This window comes from Anarhichas minor, unplaced genomic scaffold (assembly GCF_050575085.1).
Source record: "Anarhichas minor isolate MPS153535 unplaced genomic scaffold, ASM5057508v1 ptg000003l, whole genome shotgun sequence".
NCBI lineage: Eukaryota > Metazoa > Chordata > Actinopteri > Perciformes > Anarhichadidae > Anarhichas > Anarhichas minor.
The window spans coordinates 10,906,151-10,923,696 of record NW_027466449.1 but is presented as its reverse complement, the minus strand read 5'-3'; the positions used below and the strand labels follow the sequence as shown (position 1 = coordinate 10,923,696).

The 17,546-nt window shown below is 40.9% G+C and overlaps 3 protein-coding genes across 3 annotated transcripts; 1 reads left to right on the top strand and 2 right to left on the bottom strand.

Annotated features, from left to right (window-relative positions):
- Positions 1–742: 742 nt before the first annotated feature.
- On the bottom strand, positions 743–3,966 carry bin2a (bridging integrator 2a). The gene is made up of 11 exons (XM_076091549.1): positions 3,883–3,966; positions 3,704–3,784; positions 3,396–3,450; positions 3,221–3,315; positions 2,959–3,054; positions 2,382–2,489; positions 2,202–2,287; positions 2,038–2,113; positions 1,869–1,951; positions 889–1,501; positions 743–796 (listed from the first exon to the last, which is right to left on the bottom strand). The coding sequence occupies exons 1-11, from the start codon at positions 3,964–3,966 to the stop codon at positions 743–745; spliced, it is 1,431 nt and encodes a 476-aa protein (XP_075947664.1).
- A 1,391-nt stretch (positions 3,967–5,357) lies between these two features.
- On the top strand, positions 5,358–8,189 carry LOC142956153 (uncharacterized). The gene is made up of 5 exons (XM_076097550.1): positions 5,358–5,594; positions 6,866–6,971; positions 7,211–7,317; positions 7,537–7,709; positions 7,796–8,189. The coding sequence occupies exons 1-5, from the start codon at positions 5,435–5,437 to the stop codon at positions 8,072–8,074; spliced, it is 825 nt and encodes a 274-aa protein (XP_075953665.1). The 5' UTR covers positions 5,358–5,434; the 3' UTR covers positions 8,075–8,189.
- Positions 8,190–8,499: 310 nt separating this feature from the next.
- racgap1 (Rac GTPase activating protein 1) lies at positions 8,500–16,369 on the bottom strand. The gene is made up of 17 exons (XM_076091539.1): positions 16,246–16,369; positions 15,763–15,868; positions 15,455–15,657; positions 15,193–15,335; positions 14,928–14,997; positions 14,787–14,840; positions 14,605–14,682; positions 14,396–14,513; positions 13,717–13,859; positions 13,262–13,426; positions 13,065–13,160; positions 12,493–12,691; positions 12,059–12,164; positions 11,215–11,347; positions 10,198–10,324; positions 9,986–10,085; positions 8,500–9,540 (listed from the first exon to the last, which is right to left on the bottom strand). Exons 2-17 carry the CDS (start codon positions 15,845–15,847, stop codon positions 9,465–9,467), a joined length of 1,896 nt encoding a protein of 631 aa, XP_075947654.1. The 5' UTR covers positions 15,848–15,868; positions 16,246–16,369; the 3' UTR covers positions 8,500–9,464.
- Positions 16,370–17,546: the final 1,177 nt, after the last annotated feature.

Sequence of the window (17,546 nt, the reverse complement as noted above, 5' to 3'; positions counted from 1 at the left end):
AATTTAAACAAGACAGAAGGATTTATTGTATTGTGTACACATTTCATATTAATTTATATATTTCATCAAATTAGTATAAACGTGATACAAAAAAAGATAATTGTTCAGAATTACATAATGATTCATCTTCACAGTGCACAACTACTTTGATTCCTGTTTTGTGAGTGAAAAAGATCAAATATACTATACTAATATAATAGATGTAATTCAAACTAAAATGGAAAATGAAATCCCCAGCACATGCACATGCACATTTGTATACAGTGACCTGTAGTCAGTAAGAAACGTTTCTAACAATGTAAACCTTGGTGCATTTATGTTTGGTGTACATAAAATAACTAATTTATGGTGCAGAATATAATGAAACCTGTGGCGGAAAAAGTCTATTTATAATCTATACTTTTCAAAGGATACTTAAAATGAAACATGGCTGTTACAAAAAATATGACTTTACCCATAAAATGAACTGCACTGTATGTACAACCGATTTCAATGAAAGATAAATAAGAAAACTAGCACCGACAAGTCGATGCACATGTCCATCATTCCTGAAATTAGAGTTGAACATTTCAGCGCTGCTGTCTCCACTTTTTTTTCTCCCTTGTGCAGCTGTTGACTTCAATCTCCTCCGCTTCTCTGTTTAAATCAACACAGGGCAGACATGGATACATGAAGAAGGTCGATGGAAACAATAATAATCGATAATAATGCATGAATCATACAAACCTTAAGTCTGAATACTTTAAACCTCTGTGCTTTTTGAGTCTGGAGATGTCTGTTTTTCTGCAGGAGCATCCTGAAAAGTAATGTGAAATGTGAGTCATGACAAAAACACAGTGGTGAATAGAGGGTCTGTGTCGCCATTCCTCGGCTCATTAATTGACAAACCTTGTGAGGAAGGCTCGGGTCCTCGGTGTCAGAGTGCAACCCGGAAACTTCACCGTTCTCCACTCCATTTGGTTTAAGGGTGTTGAGCTCCACCGGGCTGTCTTCTCTCTCTTCAATGTGCAGCGGGCCGTCGTCTGCTGCAGACAGCTGAAGCTCCAAGCTCTCTGAATCCCCGGAGTTGTTCAGTTCACAGCTGCTCTCACTTGGTGGAGCTTTCCTACCGTCTCCCTTGTTATCAGATTCTGCGGGGGGCTTGGCCTCAGACTCCTCTTCTTTCGTGCCCTTCTCCTCTTCCACATCATTGCCGTCCTCTCCAGACTTATGCTCATTTCCAGCTGCAGCGTCTTCCTGTGCAGGAGAACTGTGGATCTCACTGTGGATCGACCCCGCGTCCAGGTCCCTGGACTCGGAAGTGGGGCTCTCCAGAAGGGATGATTGCCGTGAGACGGCGAGGGTGCTGCTCTGTCTGGACAAAGTGCTGTGGCGAGGCTTGTCCGGGGACCTGAAACTAAACCTCTGGCCAGGTCTAGGACTATAGCTCTTGTGAAAATCAGAGAAGCTGGCTTTCCAGGCCTTAGGGGACGTCAGAGTTCGTCTCTTCAGGGAGCCATACCTGAAATATTTTGTATTATAAGACAAAAATCCCCAAATTCAGACATTAACGTATTCAAAGTATTCATCCCAAAACAATGAATCAATCAGAAAGCGCTTTGTCTCTATACAAAATATTATAGTAAATATTGCAGCTTTGGGCCCATAATGCTGTTCAACATGTGAAATGTTGGCATTAAATGCTTTTTGGAGCTGCATAAGACAACGCTGTTAGCATCAGTAGTTTGTGATGCTGAGAAGAGACTTTGTAAGTGTTGTGAAGTTTAGCAGAGCTTCAGTTGTCATGAATAGATGATATAACTTTTTATTGTAATTCAACATGTTTTCAAAACGTCTTCAAATCTCAAAGCTGAAAAGGAAAAACTTACCGTTGCATTCCCTTCAAAGCAAACCTTTTGCCCGGGTGCTGAGCCTGCAGCTCCTTTATCACATTCAGCAGATCAAGGTTGAGCTGAAAGAGGACAGAACTGGTCAAATAAAAATTAAAAAAAACATAACAATGTATATAGTTTGCCTTCTGACTTAAGAAAAGCGTACCGTGCTCATTTCTTTGTAGAAGATGTCTCTTAAATTGGATACAGCTGAGAAGACTGCCACAAAGCATCCAACACGGCTGAGAAAGACAAATAAAACCATAATGTAAAGCATGTGTATACGCTTACATTTCATATGATGATAAACAAAGAAATATTCTAGCAAACCTGTCAAAGAGCACCGGCAGCTCTTCTTTTAACTCAAAGTTGATCCCTTCGTAGACACTTTTAGCAGCATTCATCTCTTCGCCTGCCTTCAGAGTGAAACAAATGGAAGTATATTTTTGGGCAAATGAAGGTTGAAATGCACAGTTAAAAAAGAGATATATGCATATTATTATCAATAACCTTGTTGATCTTGACATCGTCCCTCTTCTTAGCAGTCTGCAGTGCCTCCAGGTGGTGAAGGGAAGAGTCATAGTCGACCAATTTTCTGCCCCTCTTGGCTACTTTCTCCTACAGATTGGAAAAGATTGGCACTGCGTTCCAAATTGCATGCTTTTACTATTAATACATACTACAGCTGCCCTTAAAAGGCACGTACTGTTGCATACAGTAGATATTTAATTGGGATGTACTACGTCATAATAACATTGCACCTGTAACTTTGAAGCCCTTGCTCATACATCAGGATTGTGGGTCAGAATAGACAGACAAGCATGCAGGCTTGCATACTGCACAATATCACCAGATGCAGCAGCACATCCTAGTACTTTTGGCATAGACATACTTTGTATCGGGACTTACTAAAACCTTTTCTGGCATACTAAGTAGTGTGGTAGTATGGGTATTGGAACGCACAGATGGTGTGTGTGTGTGTGTGCTTGTGTGTCTTTGTAGGGTTTTGTGTGTTTTGCTCTCAGGCCTTTTGTCTGTCTGTGTATTCACTTCTGTTTGCTTGCATGCTTGCTTTCTCTCATCTTACCCGGACATCTGGGAATTGGCTCACGTAGGACTCCATGGTGCGTACGGCCTGATCTACTAGCTTCACCTCGAGGTCATTCCACAGGAGGTCCTCCCCCTTATTAAAAGACATAGCATAAATATTGCATTAATTATGTATGGAGAGAGGGAGAAAGAAAGGGTTTTGGTTCCCCTAGCTATGTGTGAATCCTGTTGCTTTTGTCCTTGTAAAACACAGACGTGCAGTGGTAGAGCTGTATTTCATCACTGATGATTGTACTGACCTCTACAATGGCTCCTAAATCTTCCTCTCCAGCCCAGTCAGTTTCGTAAGCATCAAACAGAGACTGGGAAAGGCGTCTTGAAGCTTCGCGCATGTCTGTAAAAAGCAAACTCGTCCGTGTGAGACCTGCAGAGGACACAAATCTACAACATATACAAGTAAAAAAGCATCTTCACCTCGAACTGAATTAATGTAGTTCCTCAGGTCCTTGTACATTCGGTTCCCATCAGTCTGCAAATAGACAAGAGGTTTGCATAATTGTCAGTCTTTAGATTTATGAATTTCATTGTGTTTGGTTCTCAGAGTATAAGTCATCGCATGTTTACACAGTAGAGACAGCAGTGGAAATATATTTGTGTTAAACTGAAAGTCTTTTTTTTTTTTTTTCAATTGTTCAAACATTGTTAATCTACTTTATTGTCCAAAACAAACACGGAAAGTAACTCAATGTGTCCATTATCTCGTTAAGCAGGGGAATGATTACCTGCTGGTCATTAAACTGTTGGAGACAATGGTCAAAGTGGTCATCTCTGCTCTCCACCGTCTTCCCCAACTTTTGCAGTACCTGTAGAAAAAACAGCACGTACCTCAAAGCAACAGCTACCGCATGGTAATACCTTCCTTCTCTTGCTATTTGGTAAACAGAAACGTGCAGACCGTTACCTTTTCTTTGCTTCTGCTCAGCTGTCTTTGGACGTTTTTAGCAAAGTTACCAGTGCCGCCCTTTGGACTTGTGCTCTCGGCCATATTCTGACTTGACTGCGTTTGTTCCTGAACGATGAAGGGAAACAGAGACGAAAGAATTGTCATCTCATATTTAACCAAATTAAGACTGCTTCAAATGTGTTCACCCTCTCCGACCTCCAGAGCTCACTAGAAAGACTTTTGCATGTCGGACACATCAAGACCACTCATTTAATGTATAACAACATACCTGCACCATATACACAGTTATATTTAAATTACTATCAATACTATGGGAGTAGTAGTACAATTATTTTTTTATAGTCCAAGATATTGTGAGTAATGTATATAGTTTTTTTTAATGCTATCACCTCCCTCTACTCTATTAGTCTACCTCTGTGCTGCTGTAACACTTTACTCTTATGGGTTTTTCATAGGAGTATTTATAAGAGTATTTAAACTTAATGATATCAGATGAGGTGGAAAAATGGGGAGAGTGAGGCATAACTGAATAACCTCTTTATATTCACCTCAGTGAGCAAAGCAGCAAGAGAAGTCCTCGTGTCGCTGGGGCTCTGGAGGCCTCTCAGCAGTGTTGGAAAAAGTATTCAAATCCTATACTCAAGTAAAAATTTACTCCAGTATAACTTGGTTAAGTATAAGTACTCATTATGCAGCAGATTTGCAAATTTCAGAGTTGTATCATATATTTTATGCTACTTCTCCTTTCATAATTTATGCATATATGTGTACAGCAGTAGTTGCTTTTCGGATTAAGATTTTTACAAACAAAACACAATAATCTTATAAAATACGATTTATCAATACAGATTATACTATCTAATACTAATAGTATATCAAGTCATTCAAATGAGCTCCACCTTGACCAACTACAACAATAAAATGCTGTTAACAAATCTATGCATCAGTAATAATCTAGTGTCATTTTATTTAATATTAGGACAACGGATATATTTTTTTGCTAATAATTACTCAAGTAACACTTTTAATGGAAGGCTTTTGCTTTTTACTTTTAATGGAGTATTTTTACATTGAGGTATTAATGCTTTTACTCCTGAATACCATTACTGAGTAAGTATAAAGTAGTAGACAATTGAAACCCCAGCCGTTAAGTTATGGAGCGATGGAATTCAAAAAATCTAACAAATGACTTGATGAATTAATGAATATGCCAAAGGTAAATACATAAAGAACCAAATAAAAACAGAAATATCAATGTCACATTTTATAAATTAATCAATGCCCACATGTATTGTTGATATTGTTTTAGGTACATTTAATTGCATATTCATTTTTTAATCGAGTGGTTTAATCATATTTTGGTAGGTTCCATCCTCCATACTCTGACCCACGGACGCTCACTTTTGCTTCAGCTGTGGAACCGCGTTAATCCTCTGATAACTACAATACCCAGAGTTCCCCGCGGTCAAGCCACTCCCAGGAGTAGAATGGCAGCGGTGAACTTTAGTCAGAGTGCGTATGTTTCTGTTGGTGTCAGAGGAGTGGCCCTATGATCAATTCCGACCAGATTCAAGCGCTGCTCGCCGACCTGCAGCACATGATCATGGGGAGCACGCTGGTCAAATGTGCCGCCACGGACCTGGGCATCCAGTGGGCCGGCTGGGCTCTGTCTGCAGCCTTCAAAACCGAGAAGTTTTATGATTTGGCAGGTAATGAAAAAGAAAATACCAACAACTGGCGAACACTTTCCCTTTGAGAATGTTGATTTGTTGCCTTGTGCAGAGGTTTTGCAGCCTGACTTGTTATTCAAGACGAATTGGTGTAAACTCGCCTCGACAGAGAAGCGAATCGCATTTAAGCGGGCTATACGTAGGTTTAAACAACTATAATTCAGCTGTGTGAGTTGTTTGATTTTACAACTGCGCGTTTTTCTTTGCACTTAAAAAATTGAACTGTAACCATTATGAAAGCTGTGTTATCTAAAGCAGCTTTGTTGTGAAACAGCCAGAGAGCTCCTCCTTCATGTTAAGAAGCGAGATGCATATCCAATCAGCTTAACTTAGCTGGTCCTGTGTCACTGCAGTACAGAGACATCAGAGGGGCCCCAATTATTTAAAAAAAAATTTTTATGTGGGGCCCAATGAAGAATGGACACAACCTGTGTCCCCACTAGTGATTACTGGTACCTGGTCTCACTTTTGCATTATTAAAAACTCAAAACAGTAAGAATTACTCTGATTCAATTCTTACCTTATTAATGTCCTCTAGAGCATTGGTTCCCAAAGATTTTCACAGGAAAACCCCCATTTAATAAAAATGTTTCCCACCACTGCTCTAGAGCTGAAACCAGAAGTCTATTCATTTATTTTTGTCATGCAAAAATTACCCAACATTTGGTCTACCTATAGTCCGTTTCTTAGTTTTTTTCTCATGTAATAGTAAACTGAATATCTTTTGGGTTTTGAACAGTTAGTCGGACCAAACAATCAGTGACAGGGTGTCATCCTCCATAGATTTAGCCGATTATTCAATAATGGTAAAACAATAACTATAATCTGTAGTTATAGTCCTAGATTTCAGTTTTAATAAGGTGATTGACACTCGTGACACGTTCTTAGCTTAAAAAGTTAAGTGTACGAGCACTGACGAAGTTGGAGGTGACTGCAGGCTTCCAACCAGATAATTATCAAATAATTTGCTACGCGTAGAACAGTGCGGCTTACCTGTCAACAACAATGACTGATTTCTTTATAATTTCAGAAATGAATCACCTTGACACTTGTCTTTGACTCGTCCTCTTCTTGTTCTCCGCTCTGCGCTGTGCTCCCGGATATTTTACCCTTGAACTTTGGAACCAATTGTATCCTGGGTAAAAGATTTATCGAACACGCCTTACTGTGCAACAAGTAGAGCCATCCGCCATGCCCCAAACGCCCTGAGTCTGCAGCTTGTCTCTCTCGCTCCCTCTCTTTTCTCCCAGGATCTGGCACATTTATACTACTTGCCCACCTGAGTCGTGTCTGGGGAGGAGCCAGTCATGTCCGCCAGAAGGTGCAGACTGGGTTGGTGACAGCATGGGGACTCAGGTAAGATAGGCAGCGTTGACCCCCATTGTTAAACACAGTGTCACCCCCTGCACATTTGAATAAAAGCCACAGGAATGCCTATATATTCTGTCATTATTTTATTATTATTAGTTTTGTGTAAATTACGGAGGGTCCTTGGCGAGTTCAGAGGAGGAACTAATGAACGTGAAGCCTTCGTCAGGTTAATGAATAATGCCTTTGGTTAATGTGCATGGACGTTAACCGTGTCCTCTCTGCAGGCTGGGGACATTCCTCTTCATGCGGATCTTGAAGGACGGTCATGATCGCAGGTTCAACAATGTCAGAGACAGCCCAGGGACTTTCTTTGTATACTGGACTGTTCAAGGTACTTGAAGAGATGCAGAAGCATTCCTCTCATCGCCATAGTCCTTAACCAACTCGGCAACCAGATTGCCTTGTGTAAATCACCGTCTGGTTTCTAGCTCTCAGTATGCTTGTATTCTATGAAGGAGCTGATTGTTGCTGTAAGTTCAATGCATTTAGTTCGTGGCGGTATTAAGGCTTAGGCTGGTTGAAGATGATTCACCCCCCCTGTTTCTCTCAGCCTTGTGGGTATTTATGACCCTCCTGCCCACCCTCATGCTGAACAGCGAGAAGCGGGACGTGCCTCTGGGAACGAGGGACTACATTGGCTGGACTGTATGGGGCCTCGGCTTTGCCACTGAAGCTATTGCTGACCAGCAGAAATGGCTTTTCAAGCGTAACCCAGACAATGCTGTAAGTTAACAGACCTGGTGTTGTGCAACCATTAATGCATCGTTCACGGTGTGTAACTGCGGTGAAATTTACTTTTGTGGCTCCAGGGGAAATTCATCCAGAGTGGACTATGGGCTTACAGCAGACATCCAAACTATTTTGGGGAGATCCTGCAGTGGTCGGGGCTCTGGCTCTCAGCCTCGTCAGTGATGGAGGGGCCCCAGTACCTGAGCGTGGTGTCGCCTCTCTTCGTCTGGTTCCTGCTAAGCTTCGTCAGCGGCATCCCCATCCTGGAGAAGCAGGCGGTGAGGAAGTGGGGCTCTGACCCGGGCTTCCAGGACTACGTCAAAAACACTCCTGTTCTCTGGCCATGGCCTAAATTTTGATATTACATTTTCTCAACTGCTGTACCAATAAATACCTCACAAAATGAACATATATGCACATTTGTCATAAAGTGTCCTGTTATTTTGGAAAATAAACACACACCGTTACATAACAGCCCCCTGTGTAAGATTTCTTTGTGGCGTGTCATGATTAAGAGCTAAATAAGTGCATTGTGGTGAAGACTACAGGTTAAGCATTTCTGCAATAAGATGGCGGTTAAGATTCTCATGCAAGTGTCTTAAATTGTTAATTTGACAGTGAGGAGGCCATCTGTCAAACTGAAACCACCAAGCTCTCTGTATGTTCAATCAAAACTGGAGTTAACCTGGATCATAGAAACTCTTTATACCCTCCAACTTTTGGATTCAGGAAGCTAGCGAACAGCACAAAGCATTTGACAAAAGGCACACGAGACATTTTTGTAAAGGTTAGAACTGTATTTTAAAAGTGACATGAATTTTAATGCATGAATTTGTGTAGAAAACTTGCACCAATAGTGAATCAAATAATGCCACGGCAACTTAACTGGCTAATCTTAGAAAGTAATTGCCTCTTGCGTGGGACTGCTCTTAAGCGTCCACCCGGAGTACAAACATTACACAGAGCAATAAACATTAGAGAAGCAAAATCATCTGGCAGAGATTACAGCCTGTGACATAAACCAGTAAATATTCCTGATCACTGGCCGTGTTAAACAACTGGAAGTGACGATATAAAAATGATGTTCCTGTTCTCAAGAGACTAATGCCAATTGCTTGCAGAAGATCCATATTAACATCTTATAACTACTGGTTGTAGTATGAAAAGGAAAGGGCAAGCCAGCTTGTAAACATTTACAATTCTCTGGAGGATGAAGACAATCAAAATGCAAAAGAAATAGAATACAAACATCAAAAAAACATAAAAGATAATGTTACTAGCAGTCACACACATTCAATTACAACCTAGAATGAAATGCTTGAGAATCAGTTATTCAACTTCTGAGTGACACATGAGTTGAAAAACTGTCTAAAGAAATGACTGAATTTAGAAGCAGGTCACAATAAAACTGCATATACATATTTTTACCTCTGCGCATATTTCTCACAAAGAGCAACAAACGGTACATTCTCATGTGTGAAGAGGTGAACGTAGAATGCCTTGTTAAACAATTAGCTCTAAAGACACACGAGTGTGCATAGATAGGAAAAACGATTTGGTTAAAAAAAAAAAAAAAACAGTATCCTTTTACAAACACGTAAAATCACAGAAATACAACTCTGACTATTGTGAAACACTAAAAACGATTATAAGAAGACTTAGCGACTGGAGGAGCGGTACCATAATAATAAAAACAATATCTGTTGGTTGTTATCGTAGTATCAGGAAGTGTAGCACAGCTGCTTTGGATTATTTAAGGAGTGGAGACGCAAAGAATTTTCCTTGACGAGACAATCCGACTGCCGATTTGCTCTTGCTCCCAAATCTGCAACATAGAACGCACATAATGGCATTTAATTTAATTAGGAGTAAATAAATCAGTCAATTAAGGATAATGAGATATTGTACAGTAGATTAAATTCTATAAAAGATGTTCAAATGATGTTTTAATATCCGTGTTAAACAGTTAAATCAGCAGCACACAACAGTCCTTCTAGAGGCAATTGTAAGATAATTGGACCTCATGCAAGAACAGTTTAGGTTTCATTTGCAATATTAATAGTTTATATAATAAAAGATTGATACTTGACATCAGTGTATCAATACAATATTGCCCCGCAAAAAATATTGATAATATGCAGTATTCAAAAATGATTGAATGCGGCAAGTTCTCCTAAATCACTTGTACAAGCCACTTAATTAAGAAGAAATCAGTTTGCACGAGTGGTTCTTGCATGAGGCCCGTTGATTAGGAAAGCGTGTGCGTTTACCTGGGTGTCAGACTGGACTTCATGCGCTGAGACAAGGAGCTGGAGGAGGGGGTTTTATTGAACTGGTGCTCTGGAGTAGTCAGAGGTCCCAGCATGCTCACTGCAACAGTACAAATATTACAATGATACATCAAAGAGCAAACAACTGTGCCCAGACTGCCAGGCAAACACTGCAGAAAAAAACAAACACACAAAGTCTAGTGAGCTCGTACTTCTCTCGGGGGTGGCATAGCAGTTTGCGTTCTCGATGATCAGGTGGTCCAAGTTAGTCGGATAGCTTTCCGCCATCACAAACTGGGCCCAGTAATCCACCGGCAGAGCCAACAGGCGCTCCACAACCTGAACACAGAGAGATTAGCAAGAATGCCAAAGATCAGGGTTATTTCAGCGTGTTGCCTCATCCTCTTCCAGCGCTAAGCTGAATGTGTGTGTAGATGCCCTGGGCAAGACAGAGGGGAATTACTGAAAGAGTTCATAGTACTGTGAGGATGTTCTGAAATAGAGGATTATTTAGCATTTAGGTAGTCTCTGTATGTTGTTGTAGGTCAGCCACTTATTAAGGTGGGTTAAAAGAATGGATTTTTTGCTAATTAGTGTGATAATTAATAAACACAATTAGTTTAAATATGTGTAAAAACAATCCGTTAAAAAAAAAAAAAAAAAAAAAAAAAAAAAATATATATATATATATATATATATATTAAAATCTCATCTAGAATTTGCACCTTGAGTTTTGTCTCACAGTAAAAATTGTAATTGACAGAAAGCTTTTCAGGAAATTAGACCGCATTTGCTGTGTAAGCAGTAGCCATTGAATTAATTTACATTCTGTAATTAGCTCACTCATCTAACTTGTTAATAATTGTCGGTGGCAGAGTCCGACATTCCTGCATTGCATTTAATTGCAGGAAACGATGCATGCGTGTACAGACACAGTGAGCCGTCAGATGAAGAGCTGCAGGGTGACTCACTCCTTTGACCAAGCTCACAGCATGACATCAGACAGCGGTTGCTCATGACATGATGGAAAAAGGGCAGTTATTGGCTGGTTATTTTCTTATTTCTGACAAAGAAGCTGCTTAATAAGTGTTTGCTGCCCCCTGGGATTCTGGGACATGTAGTACTGAACCACACTCGCTGTTACAATCACAACATTAAAGTTCTACATCATTATAGGACTAAAGAAGAAACATGATGTGCAATAGACATGATGCATCACTCGGGCTTACCCCGGGTTGTCGTTTGGTATCCTGCAGCATCGTCATGGGATCAGGGTTGGGAACGGCATGACCCACAATAGTAGGTCCAAACACTCGAGCCAAGTTACTGATGTTCATCTTAGTGTCCAAGCTGTCAGCAACTCTGAAAGATTTTAATAGACTCAATTATGTCCCTTTGGTAGATATGAAATACATTTTAAAGTGTATATTAGGTTAAATCAGGCGTAGGCAACCGTAGGCATAAGATAGCTTAACTGACAAGTGGCGTCTGATTGGCCGGTACTTGTTGCCTTCTTCACAGAATTCGTTACGTTTATTAGTGGTGAAAAGGATTGGCCGAAGGTTGGTTAATGATTTCCACTTAGGCGTGGATGTTTTCATAAGGATGGCAGCCTTCTTGTGTAGCGCTCCAATATATAATCACAATGTCCTAATTATGGGAGAAAAATGTTTCTCTAAAATGATACTCTGCACATTGCCTATGTGGATGGAATAAAAATGCAGATCTGAGATTAAAATTTTGATGCGGTGTCATAATCCTAATGTTGACATAGCACACTGATTAACAAGAACATTTTGAAATGGCACCGTAAATCAAAAAGGTTTCAGACCCCTGGGTTAAAAAAAAGTTAATGAGACCGACGCGCATCTTTGCCGAATGCAATTCAACCCAATTAAATTCAGAGGGTAGAGTAAATTAAAATAAAAAAGGTCAGTTACAGAGACTTCTGTGAATATCTGCAAATTTCAGCAATGAGCTTGTAGCAGGACCAACAAGTCATCAAAGCACAATGAATGCTTTTGGATATGCATACCCCTAATTAGGTATATTAGTATTATATTCAGTACTAACCTCTGAAGGTGAAGGACTAAGAAAGCCAGTGTGTCTCTGTTGGGCTGCGGCAGGTCACTGATGGTTTGGTACATCAGCGCTATGCTGTTGTCATCGTCTGAAACCTCTGAAAGGGAACAAAGGAAACTGTATTTGTGAGCAGAGAGGGAGGCTGTCTGGATTAATTAACAACTTGAAAGCAAATGTATCGGACTCCAGTAAAAATAAATTAAAATAAGACTAAAAAAGATTAACAAACTAGAAGATCAATCTCTTTTGTTTGTTCCAGGCAAATTCATGCCTGAGGTTTCCATCATTTCTCAAAACAAATTGCAAAAACAAAATAGAGGCACTTACGTTGGGAACATTTCTGCCATCCATTAAAAAGTTACACAAAGTTTTCAACAACAGCATCTTTTCTAACACCAGTCACACACACACACACACACACATACCGGCTGCCTCCATGAAAGTACGGTTGAGGCGGAAGGTGAGAAGAGGCTCCTTAAGGTTCCTCAGGAAGTCCTTGAGGAGGCCAGTGATGGCATTGATGTCGTCCACCTTGCTGAGAACGGGAACCGTTTTGCTGCGCAGGAACTTCTCCTTCAGGTCCTTCACTGTGCGATCCGCACCGGACAGACGGTAGAGTCCAGCCTGAGCGGAAGAAATACAATTATTCAATCAGTGGGCATCGTTTTGGCGTGCTGGTTCCCTCTGCTTCCAGTTTTTGTGCTAAGCTAATTGTCTCTGGTCTCTAGCTTTGTACTCGGAGCTGGTATCAATCTTGAGAAAGTGAGACAGAAGCTAAGCATAAAATAGAAAGAAGAGACCATCAGCACAGTCGTAAAGCAATCAAGAGATTTGGAGCAATTGGGAATTCAATCTCCCAGGAACAGATTGTCAAATCTTAGTTACAGCTGTCTGTAGCAGCTTGAGGGAAAGACATTAAAAAGGTAATTACTGGGGTGTGAGGCTTTACCAACTTCTACATTTATGCATGTTACGAGGACAGGAAAACACCACTCACCTCATGCAGGCCCCTTTGCTCGATCTCACTGATGCAGTGGACTACGAGAGGTGGAATCATGGGTGATAAGTCAGACACGTAGTCTGCAAGCACACCCTGGGAACAAACGAGAGATGGGGTAATCCGTCAGCACTGTGGATGAAATTCCAGAGTGGAAGCAAACAAGAGAGGAATCAGTGACAAATGTTCTCACACACCTCTCCAATTTTGACCGGTGTGGCGCCCATGTTGGGGATGCATGGCAGGGGGCAACGCTCGCGACACTCGGGGTGAGAGACCACCCTGCAGTCACGGCACTTCAGTGCAATCTTGCCAAACTTGATCCTCTTTCCACAAGGTACACACGATTCCGGCTTAATGACCTATAGAAAGACATTTAACATGATTTAGGACGCTGGTAAAGATTGTGGGTCAACAGCCACCTACATGTTCAGCTAAATCAAGAACTTACACTTTGATTTGGAACATAAACTCAAGTAAATACATAAACATGTTTCTGTGCAGATATAAAAGTTTATAGAAGAGTAGATGATAACAAGCTTCAGCGCCAAGTTTGATCAAACGTATTGGCCTTAAGGCAAAAATACACATTGTTCTAAATACATAAAGTGCTAGAATGTGCTTTTCTAGTCTGATTAAATGGCATTCGTACAGTTTTGGAGACAAACTCGTGAAGACGAACACCCCCGTGGCTCTGCGGAGTGCTGGGTGCCACTTTCCTCTCTCCCTCGGGGTTGCCAGGCTGCTTAAAGACATCCTCAGACTGGACAGATTCAGAGTCCCACTCCATGGCAGCTGAGCAAGAGATAGGACATAAATACCAATGTGTTCGCTGCCATGACCACTGCGGTCATGAGAAGACATACTGTTGAATCAGTGCTGCTGCATATTCATGTTCAAGACACCCATAAAAATAATGAGAACATTGCAAATAACAGGTTGATGAGCAGTTTCCTCTGATTCAATGTTATTTTGTATTTTGGCTGCAGCACAGCAGGGCCCTGTACAGTTGGTGAATGATGAGCCTAGATTAGTCAGTTCTTCTAAAACAGCTTAAAATGTAAAGCATGCTTTTAATGGATTCTAGCCAAGATTAACAAAATAATTTCAGGCAGAGTGAAGACAACATTTGACAACAAAAAACAACATAATTGTCCCAAACTAATGACTTATATCAAGTTGTGTTTGAAGAATCACATTAGCAGGATGAAAATAAACAAGGTCATTTGAACTGGCTCAAACCATATTAGCCTTAAAAAGTTGTGCCTCGTATGAAGAACGGGGCCCATCATAACCCAAGGTTACATAATCCTGTTGTAAAGAAATCTTACCAGTCTTTCTCCTGCTGCGGGTCCAATAAGGAACACTCTCAATGGTAGAAACAGCCTCAACAGGTCCTCCATTCCCAGGGACAGTCACTGTGGTCTTTGTCACAAGGGTCTCATTTCCCTGTCACAAATTAACAAAAACAACAGTAAGAATAATGACATACAACCAGACTATGCAAAGGCCTTGCAACAAAACATCTGCTTTTCCCTACCCTCTCTAAAGTTCTGCCTGTTGATCGAGACCGCTTGGAGGCAACTGGGGGACCATCGACATGATTTCTCGAGGAGCGCTGAAATCAAGACAGCAGACATGACATCTGTACCTCCAGCGGACATGAAGCCAATCTATCAAACAAACGTTTAAAGAGAAATGGTGCACATGCACTCATCATACCCTCTTCTCTCTTTTCTTGAGTCGCACTGTCCTCACAGTGGAGGAGTCCCAGTCCTGTCACAGATCAAGCACATCAGAATCCTTGATAATGTCTATGATGTTAATTTAACTCTACATGATACTGAGAAGGGAAGTACTTACGAGGGAGTCATCTGTTTTGTCGTAGCTGATATCTGACAAGATGGAGGCGGACTCATCTATCGTAGTCAGTCTATCAGGAGCAACAGAAAGGATGTGTCAAGCCAGTCAGCAGCATTTTATTTGTTATTTCGTCTTTAAAAAAAATCGAAATGGGAGTGCATTTGAAAGTTAGAGTGGGTTGAAAGTGTGCTGGAAAGGTGCATTCATGTGATAAATAGATGACCAGGAACATTGTACTTCAGCAACAGGTAACGGGGTTTATTACCTTCGGCTGGTATTCAGGCTGGCTGCTGCCTGGCAGTTTGTGTTCAGGAAGGCAAGAGCTGAGCGCTGCTCTGCACTCAGCTGGAGGCTGTTGGAGGATCCCTCACTAATCAGGAGGTCCCTGATCAGCTGAATTTGACGGTCCTGTAATATGAAAATGCAAGCAAAGCACAAATGAGACACTCCTTGAACCAGGTGAATTAACAGCGGACTAAATCAACATGTGTCAACAAAAACAAGGGTCTGCATTCGATCCAACGTACCAACTTCTCAGAGTCGGCCTCTGCCTTCTGTCTGCGCCTGATCTCGATATCGACTTGGTTGCGGGCGTGTTTCAGTTTGACCTCCAAGGCTCCCCTCTCCGTCTCTGCTTTGGTGAGCACCTCCTTGCAGGAGCCCAGGTCTTGCTCTGCCCTCAGCCATTTGCGACGACAGTCATCAAAGTTTTGTGCCAGCTGGATGAAGTCTGGGAAAAGAGGATGCACATAGTACTGTGACAGGCATCTGTGTAGGATCCTATGTCTCAAAGGATAGATAGTAAAGATAAACACAAGAATCGTAAAGTACTCACTTGGTTCAATATTCTCGTTGAGAAGGTCAACTTGCGTCCTCAGCTTATCGTATAAACTCTGGAGGCCCTCCACAGCAGTCTGCATGATGGTCTATAACTAAAGACCCTTCAAAGAGAGACATTAAGTACAGTTCATTCATAGAACAGGGGTTGCGGTTCTGTATAGATTGGGCTGGTGTGTGGCTCATTTTCAACGTAGCAAGCGTTAAATTAAGACATCAGAGGAAATGTTAAGAGGAAATGAGTTATTCTCAAACATAATGGCAACGATAACAATGCATACAAATATATATTAGCCGCCACAGACTCATTTAAGTACCACGTGTTATTCCTCATTTGCCAATGCGTTTAGTGCAGCTGCTTTCTTTGGTTTCTGTTCTAGCTAGTTTAGCATTTCCAACTGTAACGTTAATACTGAAACACAACACGGCGGTTATTTTTAGCTCACATGTTAGCAAAGATTAGCTAGCAACAGTTACCTACCGATTCGGTACTGGAGAAATGTTGAGCCGCAAAACCCTGTCGGTGGTGTTTTAACGCAGAAATGTTGTTTGTTTTTCGTTTTTAGCGACCCCCTCGTCGTACCTTTGTCCACATTCTTCCGCAGCCACAACTGCAATGAGCGCGTTGCATTTCAAATTTCGCCGCTAGCCAATGAGCGATGACCACTGCGCGGATGTCAAGAACTTCCGTGGGCGTATTTTTCGAAATAAAAGAGCCGTAACGGTCGCTCATTGGCACCACAGAAAAGGCACAAACATTCAGAATAAAGACAACCAGAAATATCACGAATGTTAAATACTATTTTATAAATTAGCCAACAATCAAAGAAACAAACTGATATAAAATCAAAAAGCAGGAATCAATGAGAAGAATAACGTCAGACTTCCGGTCACAACTTTCAAAATACGTTCCAAACCGGCAAATAAACGGTTATTTCTGTGGAAAAATAACGACTGTGCAGAAGCAGTAGGCTATTACACATAGTTACGTTGTCAATCACAGCATGCTGTGTCTGAGAGGTAATGTGCTGCATCTGTAGCACCGACTTTATCATAAAAACTTTATCATAATTATCACCACATTACTATTTTTGGTCAATCCATCCCCACACATGACAAGACATTAACAGAAGTGATTCAAATTTGAACAATTTCTTTATCATTTAAAAAAAACATGATGTATTATACCATGGGTATAATATAGACTAACTGGAAATGTGCATGACTATATATGTTGTATTAAAATGTATCCAGCATGACATTAAAGGTTCTTTAGAAATTAAGGTACTGCAGAATTGCTCCTCCTCCTAATTAATATACTTACGTATATTATTGTGCTATTGCATATAGGCTACCAGAAAGTAGGCTATATTATTGTACTTTTACACAATGATAAGTTTCTCTGATTATTATATCAATGGAATTAAAATATTGCACTTTTCAATCATAGCACAAAAATATAAATACTTAAGGGTAAAAGTGGCTATTTATAAATATTTATTTTATTTTATTTGTCTATTTTGATTATCTCTAGGAATTCTGGAACAATTTATATCGTCTACCAAGCCGCCTGTCTGAGCCAATCAATAGTTTATAACAGATTGGAAATAGGTGATGACTGAACGAGAGTCACCCGTGCAGAGAGAGAGAGAGAGAGAGAGAGGGGGTGGAGAGAGAGAGACCACCAGCCCACCGAGCACAAACTTGCAAGAAGCAGAGCATGCAGAAAAAGCTCCGCAAGACAACAGTGCAGCTGCTCGACGGGTTTTGAAGCTACAGAGG